The 12467-nt window shown below is 48.1% G+C and overlaps 1 protein-coding gene across 2 annotated transcripts in view; it reads left to right on the top strand.

The window, feature by feature from the left end:
- Positions 1-10071: 10071 nt before the first annotated feature.
- The window catches only part of ACER2 (alkaline ceramidase 2), an 83792-nt gene continuing 81396 nt past the window's right edge, over positions 10072-12467 (top strand). For both annotated transcript variants that reach the window (XR_016393550.1, XM_022573805.2), the window contains exon 1: positions 10072-10431. Coding sequence is in view for 1 of the 2 variants with exons in the window: in XM_022573805.2 (XP_022429513.1) it covers positions 10324-10431 (108 nt within the window). In the remaining variant the exon portion in view is untranslated. The remainder of the gene's footprint in view (positions 10432-12467) is intronic.

Genomic DNA, 12467 nt, shown 5'->3' with positions numbered 1-12467 from the left:
GCTGCAAGGAGGCGATCGAAGGCTGAGCTGGGTGCTGAGGTGCTGTGGGTTGATTCAGATGATGGACAGCCTTGGAGAGGCGTACCAAGAACATACCTTCTGGGCTCAAGAACTTCAGATGGCAATTCTAACAAAAACTGGCACTGAGGTTCCAGTTTCTTCCATGGGTGGAAGTTGAGAGTGGGATTTAATCTAGTCAAGGACATCATCCAGTAGGAAACCACACAGACCCCAGAAGCAGCAGAGAGAGGGCAGGGAGAGCTGTGGCCTGGGCCCGATCCACTTCTTGTTCCTAATTGACTGGCTGGAAAGGTCACCAGGATGATAATCCATGAGTTGTTTGTAGTTAGTTGATATCTGCAAGGAGATGCCCAAAATTATTCTCTAAAATTGTTGCTGCAAATCCTAGCAAAGGTTTCTTCAAACTGCTCATCCTAAAATACACTAGAAACTTTTTCATGTGAAGAGAAATCCCAGGTTCACTCATTTTGGGAATCATCAGATATTTCTAAGAGGGTCAAGCATCCCTTAACTTCTCATCATTTGTTCCCCAGGCTGCATTGCTAATGAGAAAGATTAAAGATCTGTGGCTCTTCTTGTTGTCTAGTCTGCAACCTTCCGGGCAATGACTGTCTCCATCTATAGAACATACTACATTTTAGAGTCTTGCCTCCAACTATTAAAATGATCAGAGAATTTAGTTTAAAAAAAAAAAGGGATGATCTTCTCATTGGCTCCAGTCTTCTCCGCTTTCTTTAAAGCCCTTGACCTCTTACCTGGACCTCTTTCCTTCAGTAGACAACGTATCCTGCCACTTTTCTCAGAAGTATGAACTGCTTCAATTTTCTCTCACCCTCAAAATGTGTCCAGACATTCGTATATATACTCCACATTCCCTTCGTTCTTAGCATGGAGTTCTGTTAGGACACTTAGTTTTAAGTCACAGAAATCCTATCCAAATTAGCTTAAGCAAAACTGCAACTTTACTATAAAGTTCCAGGGTATCTTGGGAACATTTGGATGTAGCTAGATCCCTGGGCAGAGCTGGAGCCAGGGACTTCTTTCCCATTTGGACTGTCTCTTATCTATACAGTTCTCTTTGGAACTGCTTCATCATTCTCTTATGCTGTGTACCAGTTCTGCCTACATCTCCATCCATTTGAACAAGTTACCAATAGTGCCTCAGTTCAAATCTCTATTCCATCAGGCAGCCAGATGGAGCTGGAAAGCTCCATTCTGATTCCAAATTCCCATGGGTGCATTCTGATTGGCCAGCTTGAGCCAAGACCCACTCTTGGACCAATGAACTCTAGCCACGGAGTTGGGTCACAGTGCATTGCACGGCTGTTCCTATGGTAGCCATCTGAATGGAGGTGAGGGCAGAGGGATGTGGGAGGTGGGCAGACCTCACTGAAGAGGCAGAAGGTCCCAGAAAAGGAGGGGATTCTGGGACAAAACAATACGTGTCTACTGCACGCTGTCCCTTCTCTCCAGGCAAATTGCATTCCACCTCTTTGCAGCTCCTTCAGGATCTGGTCTCATTAATCACCCTTTTTTTTTTTTTCTTTTACTTTTTCAATCTGTTTCTCTACCTGGGCATTAAAATTTGCTCAAGGCCCTCCTGTACTAGAGGACCATCCCATAACCCTTCTTCAAGCTCCTGCCCAACTGGGTACCATTTCTCTCTACCAAGTAAATTTCATCCACCCTTTACTCACTTTTTACCCCAACCTGGCCTCCTCCCCCTTGACTCCTGCTGCTTCCATTTCCCCAAGGTGCTTCTTGGTGTTGGAAGGGCTGAAGACAAGGCAGAGAGAAGGAAGCATGAAGTGTATAGGCCACTGTGAGTAGGCGTGATGTCTCTGACGTGCCAGAGATCCCCTCCTGGCACATCTCAGTAGCCACAGAGCCTAGCCCCAAGGGGCACTCTGGACTGTGAGGTGTGACACTGACCAGTCCCTGACCATTCGAGCTTCCTAGTTCCAGAGAATCTGTGGCCACAGCACCACCTGGATCCCATCCAGGCTGCTGATAGCTTGTTTACCAAAGCCTCCCTTGGTGAAAGGGCCTTCTCATGCAGAGGCCTGAGAGGGTACCCTTCAGGCCACTTGCCATTCACTTCCTCAGGTAAGGGTAATCTCTCTGCTAGGTCTGTGCCCTTGGGAATGAAGGGGACAGGGAACAACCACAGGTTTGACCGGAACTGCTGTTTAAGGGTACCCACTGGTAAAGGCCGAACCCCCCAGCACTTGCTCCCCAAGCTGCCTTTCTGGTGCTCTCGGCTACATGGGTGCTTATGGAGACACCCCAGCTAATGAAGCCCTTTGCTGGTTTAATTTTTTTCAAACTTTTTATTATGGTAAATTTTAAACACGTACAAAGTAAAGAGACTAGTTTTACGTGTCTACCATCCAGGTTCAACCACTCAGGTTCAATAAGAATCCATTTAAAGCCTGTGTTGTTCCATCTGTACCACCAAACCAACACCCTTCCCCATAATCTCAAAGCAAATCTCAGATATATTTTGTCTGTAAATATTTCAGTATGTATCTCTAAATAATAATGTCCCTTTTTTGTTTTTGTTTTGTTTTGTTTTCTGGTTTTGGTCCTGTTTATTAAGGTATAATTTACATGAAGTAAAATTTTCCCTCTTAATGTACAGTTCTGAGGTTTTAGAAACTCATTCAGGTGACCACCACAATCAGGATACATATCCCTTTGCAGTGAACTCCCTCTCCCATCCTCAGGCAACCACAGATCTATTTTTATTCCTTAGTTTTACCTTTTCCAGAATGTCATAAAAATGGAATCATAAAGTATGTAGCCTTTTGAAGAATCACCTTTTAAAACATAATCATACCATTATCACACCTCCTCGGTCAGCAATAATTTCCCCAATATCAAACATCCAGTGTTCAGGGCTTCCCTGGTGGCGCAGTGGTTGGGAGTGCGCCTGCCGATGCAGGGGAACGGGTTCATGCCCCGGACCGGGAAGATCCCACATGCCGCGGAGCGGCTGGGCCCGTGAGCCATGGCCGCTGAGCCTGCGCATCTGGAGCCTGTGCTCCGCAACGGGAGAGGCCACAACAGTGAGAGGCCCGCGTACCGAAAAAAAAAAAAAAATCCAGTGTTCACATTTCCACAATTGCTCTAAAAAACATTTGTTTATACTCTCATTTGGATCTAAAGAAAGGACTGCAAACTGGTTGTTATGTCTCTACAGAAAATCTATAGGTTTCCTCCCCGTTTTAAGAAATGAGGTTGTTATGAAGCGTTTCCCTCAATCTGCATTTTATCGACTGCATCTGCACGTTGTCATTTCTTCCATTCCCAAAGCCTTGTTTCTAAACTACGGCCCATGGCCCAGCGGCATCTGAATCACCTGGGAGTTTGTTAGAAATGCAGAATCTTGGACCCCACTCAAGACCTGTTGAATCAGAATCTGCATTTTTAACATTTTTAACAAGATCTCCAGGTGATTCACCTCCTGTGAATTGGTAGTGAGAGCTAGAGTTTGGGCCTCTCGCTGTTGTGGCCTCTCATATGCGCAGGCTTAGTGGCCATGGCTCACGGGCCCAGCCGCTCCACGGCACGTGGGATCTTCCCGGACCGGGGCACGAACCCGTGTCCCCTGCATCCGCAGGCAGACTCTCAACCACTGCGCCACCAGGGAAGCCCCGAGAGCTAGAGTTTTGATATGGTTTAGGGTCACTATTTTGGGGGGCAAGGCTGCTTTGTAGGTGGTGTTGCATTCTTGATTACTTCTCAACCCAGTATGCCTGCTCCTCGTCTGCCAGGACTTGTGCCTCCTTGTCACTCAGGCCTCTGAAAATGCAGGCACGACCAAGGATCTGCCCTCTGCCAGCCTCCACTCTCTTTCCCTCCTGAGCCCCAGTGAGCTCACTTACCCCAGAGCTCTCAGGTATCACTTTTATAATCATGATCCACAAGTCTTTCTCTCTAATCCTGACCTGTCCTTGGTCTCCTGATTTGCCTTTCCAGTTGCTGAAAGAATATATCTTCCTAGATGTTCAGCCTGCCCTTTAATTCAACACATCAAAGCCTAAACCATTATTTTCCCTCTTATCTTCCCTTTTGGGTTAGTAACCTAGCCATCTTCTGATCACTCAGGCTACACTGTTTGAAGTTCTCTTGTATTTTCCACCCACTCTTTCATGTCCTGCCTCTAATCGGTAGTTAAGTTTTATTAATTCTCCTTCTGTATTTGTCAGGCTTCATTAGGTTATTCTGGGGTAAGAAACAATTTCCCTCAATTTCAGTGGCTGACAGCACAAAGCTATATTTTTTTGCTCAAGTTACGAGTTGGCCGTGAGTCGACTCCAGCTCTGTTCTGCTGTAGGTGTCTTCCTTCTGGGATCTGGGCTGAAGAAGCAGTCCCAATATGGGGTACGGCAGAGGGAAATGAGGAATGGCAGGGCTACGAATCAGTTTCAAAGCCTCTGCTCAGTCGTGGACAAATCAGTTCCATGCACATTTCATTTTCCACAAAGTCAAGTCCCATATCCGTGGGTTGGGAAAGTGCATCAAGTATCTCAAATCCACAGTGCCATCTATCACAACTACTATTTTATATCTCCGTCGCATTCCTTATTCAATTCCTTTACCCCTGCCTCAAACTTCACTTTTCTCAGCTTAGAATTCACTTCCTCGGGGAAGCCTTTTCCCCGACATCCTCAGACAAGATCACATCCACTGCTCTCTGTTGTCATGGGACTTGTACTTTTTCATAGCATGTGGCACACCTGTAATGAATTATTTATGCAATATTTAATCTCTGACTTTCCCCCTAGACTGCAAGTTCTGTGAGGGCAGAGACAGCATCTGCTTTGCTTACGATGTTATCCTTGGCACCTAGAAAACTGTCTAGAGCCCATCACATATTCAGTAATTATGTAAAAGATGCAAAAGAATGAATGCATATCTTAGTCATGCCCATATCATCCCACACCTGGATTACTGAGAAACATTATCAGTAGTTTTTTTTTGTTTTGTTTTGTTTGTTTGTTTTTGTGGTACTGTGGGTCTCTCACTGTTGTGGCCTCTCCCGTTGCGGAGCACAGGCTCCGGACGCGCAGGCTCAGCGGCCATGGCTCACGGGCCCAGCCGCTCCGTGGCATGTGGGATCTTCCCGGACCGGGGCACAAACCCGTGTCCCCTGCATCGGCAGGCGGGCTCTCAACCACTGCGCCACCAGGGAAGCCTATCAGTAGTTTCTCACGTCTATTTTATTCTTCAGCCATCAAGGTTTCTGTCCTAAAGACCTACTCTTTTCACATCATCTATTAGTCGTTTCATTCAGCTTCTTCTTCTGCCACGTTTCCAGCTGAAACATAGTATTGAAGTTTCCTGAATTATTACGCTTTCTCAGACCTCCATCCTTCTGCACATACTATTCTTTCTAAAGAATTCACCTCCGCCCCACTCGGTGCTCTGCCTGGTAAAATCTTTTTTTTTTTTTTTTTTTGCCTGGTAAAATCTTATTCACCTTGTACATCTTAGTCTGGAGGCTGTCTCCCCTGATGAGCCCCCCTTGGCTCTCAGTGCAGACTTGGGCCCCCTACCGCTCTGCTTCCCCGTTCTGTGTCTGCACCTCCTTTTCAGCAATTGTCGTGTTGTATTCTAATGGTTTGTGTGCTTCTACTAGACTAAGCTCAACCAGGGCAAGAACGATATTTTTGTCTTCTATTACCCAGCACTTAATACAGAGCCTGGCACAAAGCAGGTGCTCCAAATTGCTGCTACACTGTTGCAAGCTACAGTTATTGAACAAAGGAACAGCTTCTCTATCCAAAAGCAGAGGTCAAAACACATGTTAACAACTTCCACGCACTTCAGGCATGGGCAAAGCCTCAGACTTCCTATCAGAATCAACATACACCCAGTCCTAACATTGTTTGCAGTTTTCCAGCACAGATTAGAGAAAGGAGAGAGGCACTTCTAAAGAGAGGCCTAGTGACAACTGCAGAAAGTGGCCTCTGACGGCTGTCAGTAAACAACCAGAGAGCACCCACGGCAGCAAAGGTGGCTGCTTTCTTGGAGTGGGTGCACTAGTGTTTCCCTGGCAAGGTCCTGCTTCCTGCAGCCCTCCCCCATAATTCTGAGCCTGGAGACTTCTTAGATTAAAAAAAAAAAAAAAAAAAAAAATCCAGGGCTTCCCTGGTGGTGCAGTGGTTGAGAATCTGCCTGCCAAGGCAGGGGACACGGGTTCGAGCCCTGGTCTGGGAAGATCCCACATGCCGCGGAGCAACTAGGCCCGTGAGCCACAACTACTGAGCCTGCGCGTCTGGAGCCTGTGCTCTGCAACAAGAGAGGCCGCGACAGTGAGAGGCCCGCGCACCGCGATGAAGAGTGGCCCCTGCTCGCCGCAACTAGTGAAAGCCCTCACACAGAAACGAAGAGCCAACACAGCCAAAAATAAATAAATAAAAACAACCAACCAAAACAAAAAAAACTATTAAAAAAAAAATGCTTGGTGACTTTTTTTGTTTCCCTCCTAGCTGGAGAAGGGGGCCAGACTCTGGGCCCCAGTTTCCTGGTGACGAGCCTGATGAAAGGATGACTTCCTTCATTGGGCTCCTCTTTTCTTCTTCTTTTTCTTGGTAGCAGCAGCAGTCTTGGCTTGGATTTGGTTTTCCAGGAAAGCAAAGTGTATAGTCCAGAGTGAATTTTTGCTCCACCACACATTGGCTAAAATGGTGATTCTCGTACATGAGAGTGGGTCAGAATCACCTGGAGGGCTTGTTGGATTCCAACCTCAGAGTTTCTGATTCAATAGGTCTGGGGTATGGACCTAGAATTTTGCATTTCTAACAAGTTCCTAGGTGGTGTTGATGCTGCCAGTCTGGGGACCATACCTTGAGAGTCACTGGCCTAAACAATAAGCCTAAAGCATGACCAGTGATGAAAAACTCTGGCCAAACAGAAAAATGCAGAAAATTTCATCTTTGATCATGCACTTCTTGCTTCATTTACACAAGTGTTTGCTTTTCTTTTTTTTTTTTTTTTTGGTTTCTACTTGTGGGACCAGTTGAACTGGATATTTATTATCAGATATTTACTTAGACCAAAAAAAAATAGTTATAAATTCTGTAAAAATAGAAGATGCTGGCATCCTGACTTCCCTGCAAGGGCAGTTCTCCAAAACTGCTCTCTCCTAGATCTCTATCACTGACTCATCTTTAGATCAAAAGCACCAGAAGCAAAGTCATCGTCAGAACTCAACAGCACCTTGTTCTCTGCTGTCACCCCCCACCGCATCCTTACCCCAACTCTCCCCAAGCTCTTTTTACTCCAGATATCAGATTTTGTATTAAACCATTAATGGTAGTTGCTAAGGCAACATACTCTTAATATAAGTCCATTTCAAAATTAACATCATGGGGCACCCCTGGTGACGCAGGGGTTAAGAATCCGCCTGCCAGTGTAGGAGACATGGGTTCGAGACCTGGTCCGGGAGGATCCCACATGCCGCGGAGCAACTAAGCCCGTGCATCACAACTACTGAGCCTGCGCTCTAGAGCCCGCAAGCCACAACTACTGAGCCTGTGTGCCACAACTACTGAAGCCCACGCACCTAGAGCCCGTGATCCGCAACAAGAGAAGCCACTGCAATGAGAAGCCCACGCACCACAACGAAGAGCAGCCCCTGCTCGCTGCAACTAGAGAAAGCCCACGCGCAGCAATGAAGACCCGATGCAGCCAAAAATAAATAAATAAATTTCTAAAAAAATTAACATCATGACCTATCATTAGGTAATTTACTAAGGTTATATTCATTGAAAAAATGTTAGCAATGTAGAGAGTGGATGAAAACATCAGAAAACTGTTAAAACGCTTCCAAGAAAATCAACACAGGCATATTTGGAGTAATGTAACTTGCATCCTTCAGGCTGCTCACCAATGGTTTTTGGCTTGAGCACCATCTCTCTGTTCAGTTTTAATTAGACAGAACCCAAGGGGTCAGCTTTGATTTTGAAACAGAACTGTCACCGACAATAAGAGTTCCCGTGTAGGAGGAAAACTCCCTAGCATTCTCTTAGCAGGACTTGGAGAGAAGAATGAATAATATCCAGCAAATTCCAAATTTCATTGATGTTAAAACTCACACTGTTCTGCATTGTAACATTTCTGAATTTCAGGTTCATCTTACAATGAATGGCATTTTATAGTCATGGTTGGTCAGGTGACAACTGAGATGTTTTGTCACTGCCTGAACACACACAAACTCAGTGGTTATTCCTGGTGGGAACACTTGGCAACTGTAATCTCCATGTTTCCGTCAACAAGTTGTATAAAGACCATCTGGAAAAGAAACATGCTGCCTGTTGTCTGAAAACCTTCTGTAGATGCCTTCAGGTAAGATCAAGAATGTCCCAGCATTGGGGCTTCCCTGGTAGATAATGTCATAGTGTTAATAGGAAATGAGCTTTGACCTGAAAGGGATCTCACACTCTGAGAGCCACTGGCATATGAAATGATGGTGTGTTTTACACCATCAAAATTAATGAATATGAACACATTTCCACCTAAAATATTAGGAGTAAAACCTTAACATGGAGAACTATTGTTGGGCAGTTGGTGTAGCACTGTGAGACACTGAGAAATTAACTGATGTACTTTTCTTTTGTGTCTGTGGGAAATGTTTTCTTCCTCCCACTTCAGCGCCAGCTCACACTGGGTATCCTGCAGATCTGGGTAATTCTGACCTTAAGAGAAGGTGACTGGGTCCTGAATTTCAGGACACAGTGGAACTGGCTGTTTAGGAAGAGGACACGATAGGAGTTGGGACGAAGTTGAAAGGAGGAGTGTGGTCTGGCTCTGGGCAGAGAAAGCTGGATTTCCTGAAGACTAGGAGAGGAGTGGGCCTTGTAGTTTCTGCCAGTGATGGAGAGCTGGAAAGACAAGTGAGTGTCTGTGCAGGTACCTGTGGAAGAAGGACACTGGGGGCATAAGGCATTGGAACACCAGCCAGGGTCCAAGGGGACTGTCAAGCCAGAGAGAGGTCAGCCTCTGGGGAGGTTCTGGCCTTCCGGGTACCATGACGGCTGGAGCAAAGAGAGCCTACTGACAGTCACCTGACCAGGGCCTATTCTGCCACTGCCATCTTGACATGGAATCCTAGAACTGCCCAAGGAAGAAGGACCAGAGCTATGACCAAAACCAAAATGACAGTTTTCTCTTTCTTCAGGAATCGCTGGAACCAGATTAGCTTTGGTCTAGAAACTACAGAATAGTTACAGCAGCAAAAGCAAAGCAGTGATGAGCAGATCTGAGATCATCCTGAATTTGATTTCTAGCGCTGACACTTACTAGCTGGAATGGCATTGCTGATAGAACCCACTCCGCAGGATCCCCTCTGGGAGCACTAAATGAGTGACACTCGGAAGCTCTTCAAACAGCGCCTGGCACAGAGTAAGTGCAACATACCTGTCACCATCTCTTGTACCTGGGATGTTCTGGAGGTGTCATACCAGCCACACTGCATCTTTTGGGGACTGGGATAGCTGAAGTTTGACCCTATGTGTAAACGAAGACTACCTTCTAACACTGGAGTCCACGGGACCGAGGGCAGGAAGGTATTCAAAACTGCAGAAGCGCTCTACCCAGGTGTGGGTGGCAGAGGCTGTATGGGAGAGTCCTCGGCTCCACTGCAGACTCCAAGGTCTTCCTGCCTTAGCCCAACGCACCAAGCAAGCCAGAGGGACTGAGGGCTTTTCTCGGCCGTGAGTGCAGGCGTGCCACGTGCACTCGGACATGTTCTCCGACATGCAGGCAAGTCCGAGCAAAGGCTGCCACGATTTCGTAGGGGCCGGGTCCTCCTGGGTTTCTTAATTTCTGGGTTTTCAAATTTTTGCCAGGGCGGGCTCTGGCGCTCTTTGCGCAACTGGGGTAGGGGGCGCCTGCAAGTCTGAGCCGCAAGGGGGCGTGGGCAGGCCCGTCGAGGCCTTTGCCACCTGCTGGCAACAGACGCGTCCAGGGGTGGGGGAGGAGGAGACAGTTCGCCTCCCCAACCCCACTCTCCCCTCCCCCGCGCATCACGCCTCCGGGGGGGGGCGAGGCCGGAGCTCAAGGTCCCGCGGGCTCCCCCAGGGGGCGGAGCCGAGGGAGGGATTTGCGAGCCAGTCACGTCCTACGCTGCAGAGCGGAGCCGCGAGAGGCCGGCCCAGGAGGCGCCACATCCGGCGGCTGCCCCGTGGTGCATAAAGCCGACGCCGCTGCTGCCACCACCGCAGTTGGTTTCCAGCGGCAGCTCTGGCCTCTTCTCGGCTGCGGGAGCCGCTTCTCCAATGCCCCAGAGCGGCCATGAGCTCCCCGCACTGGTGGGACCAGCTGCGGGCTGGCAGCTCGGAGGTGGACTGGTGCGAGGACAACTACACCATCGTGCCTGCCATCGCCGAGTTCTACAACACGGTGCGGAGTGCGGGAGTGGGGATGGCAGCCGGGCTCGCGGGAGGGGGCTGTCCCCAAGCGCCGCGGCGCCTGGAGCCTGGACCTGGGTCTGTGCATGCATCTGGGGCATTTTCGCTCCAGGGCCAGAGTCGACCCACGCCCCCTCCCCTGCGCGCCTTCCAGTTCTCCATCTGTCCTCCTCTCCTGTCCCTATCGCCGACATCTGGGCTCATCCTCCTCTAAGTCATTTCTTTCTGATGGCTCTATTGTCTTGTTTGGTCCTCACCTGTCCCGGAGCCAGTGCTCCGTGTCAGCCCATACTTCCAGTTTGGGTCATTGGGGGCGGTGAACCCGCCAGGACTACTCCCTTCGTCCCTTAGGATCTCTGTGGCGTGACGCACTTGGGTCGCATTGTGCGTTTTTGCCCTGAGCACCTGCTCTAGGAGTCCGGGGGAACGGGGAGACCTCCCGGCCGGTCTCTGGGGCGGGGCCCACTCCGAAGGTTGGCCCCGCCCCAAGCGTACACCAATAATAGGTCGAGTTTCTTTGGGCCAGAATTAAGTTAATTGCTTCGAGTTCTTATTTCCTTGCCTTTAGTACAGAGTTTCACACCAGCCCCAAGTTCAGCTCCCCCAGGCCTGTGCATTCTTCAGTTATTAAGCCTGGGAATTGAAAGGGAAATTTGGGAGGGATCGTGTGCGTGTTTTATGGACTTGCCTAGGTCTCTAGATGTGGGCAAGACGAAACTCCCCCACTGCAGAATCCTGTGTGCTTTTAGTCTTTGTGGGAGAGAAAGCCTGCAGTAGGGAAGGAAATGCCTCTTCTTTTTGCTATGCCCATGCCTCAGGATTCTGGTACCAAAATGTGAGACTTTGCATGGTCATTTCTGTGGCTTTTCATTTCACTGCCCTAACATGGAAAACAGGAACTCCCGGTTTAAAAGTCACTGTGAATTTGAGATTGTTCTTTAGGATTTCCCCCTTAGATTTGCTGGAGAGAATGTCCTTGGCGTGAGTCAAATACTTCTTGCCTGGAAGGATCTCCCATGAACTAGTCCCTCTCTTATTCATTGATGAGAAAACTGAGCTCTCCAGAGGGGAGCTGCTCTGCGTACATTTCTGGCATGGCTGGGGCCACAATCCAGAGCCTGCACTCTCCCTCCCCTCTTTGCTGAAATCCACTGCTGCCCTCCCAGCAAACGTTCCTCCTTTTTTTATGACCGGATTAATTCCTCAAGAAAACCTGGCCCTCTGCTGCCCCTAGACGCTGTGACAGGTTCAGTCAGTGGAGGTGGCCATCCTTCACCTATTGTACAACCTGTTTCAGAGCATGCTATCAGGTGTGGACAGGTGCCTTCAGAGGATGAACTGGAGCAGGGCTGGGTGCTTTCAACGGCAGTAACTCAGTTTCTCCACTTGTAAGTGGAGAGTACTACTAAGGATTTCACCAGAGTTAATGAAGAAATGACAGCTTGGGGACAGGTTCTCACACACCCAGCAAAGTAATTATCTGTGGAGTCTGAGGCCAGCAGAGTCAGGCCTGGTTATTTGGCCAAAAATGTTAGTGTATAGCTGCTCTGGGTCTGCCTTGAAAAGCCCCAGAGTGCTGGATGAGGGGAAGACCTTATTTTGTCTTAACTTTTAATCTAGTCCCATTGGAGCTGTTTCGTAGTGAGTGCCAAAGTCTTTTTTAGAAATGAGCTGTTGATCTTCAGTTGCAGTGTCTGTGGCTGATTAGCTCTGCTGGTCTGCCTGGCAAACCTAATTCTCTGGAATACTTGTAAACCGCAGAATTTGCTTTAGCAAAGTGGAGAGATTGAGGGTCTCAGAGAAGTAGTTGGCCATCAAACTTTGTGGAGTGCCGATCCAAAGAGTTTACCAAAAAAACGCTTCCTCCTCTTCTTCTCACATCCTACTTACCTTCTGTTCCTCATCATAGGACAAACCCATGCTTATCTTACGCCTGTATTAAGGAAGACATCGAGCTATTGGTGACAAACATCTCAAATCCTCATAGCAAGGCAGCAGGCCTAATTATCCACTTTACAAGAAAATAAT

This window comes from Delphinapterus leucas, chromosome 6 (assembly GCF_059928025.1).
Source record: "Delphinapterus leucas isolate spDelLeu-1000000601 "Yukka" chromosome 6, BTC_Dleu_Yukka2, whole genome shotgun sequence".
Taxonomy (NCBI): Eukaryota; Metazoa; Chordata; class Mammalia; order Artiodactyla; family Monodontidae; genus Delphinapterus; species Delphinapterus leucas.
Note: the sequence above shows the minus strand (reverse complement) of the source record. Positions and strands in the feature narration are given on the sequence as shown.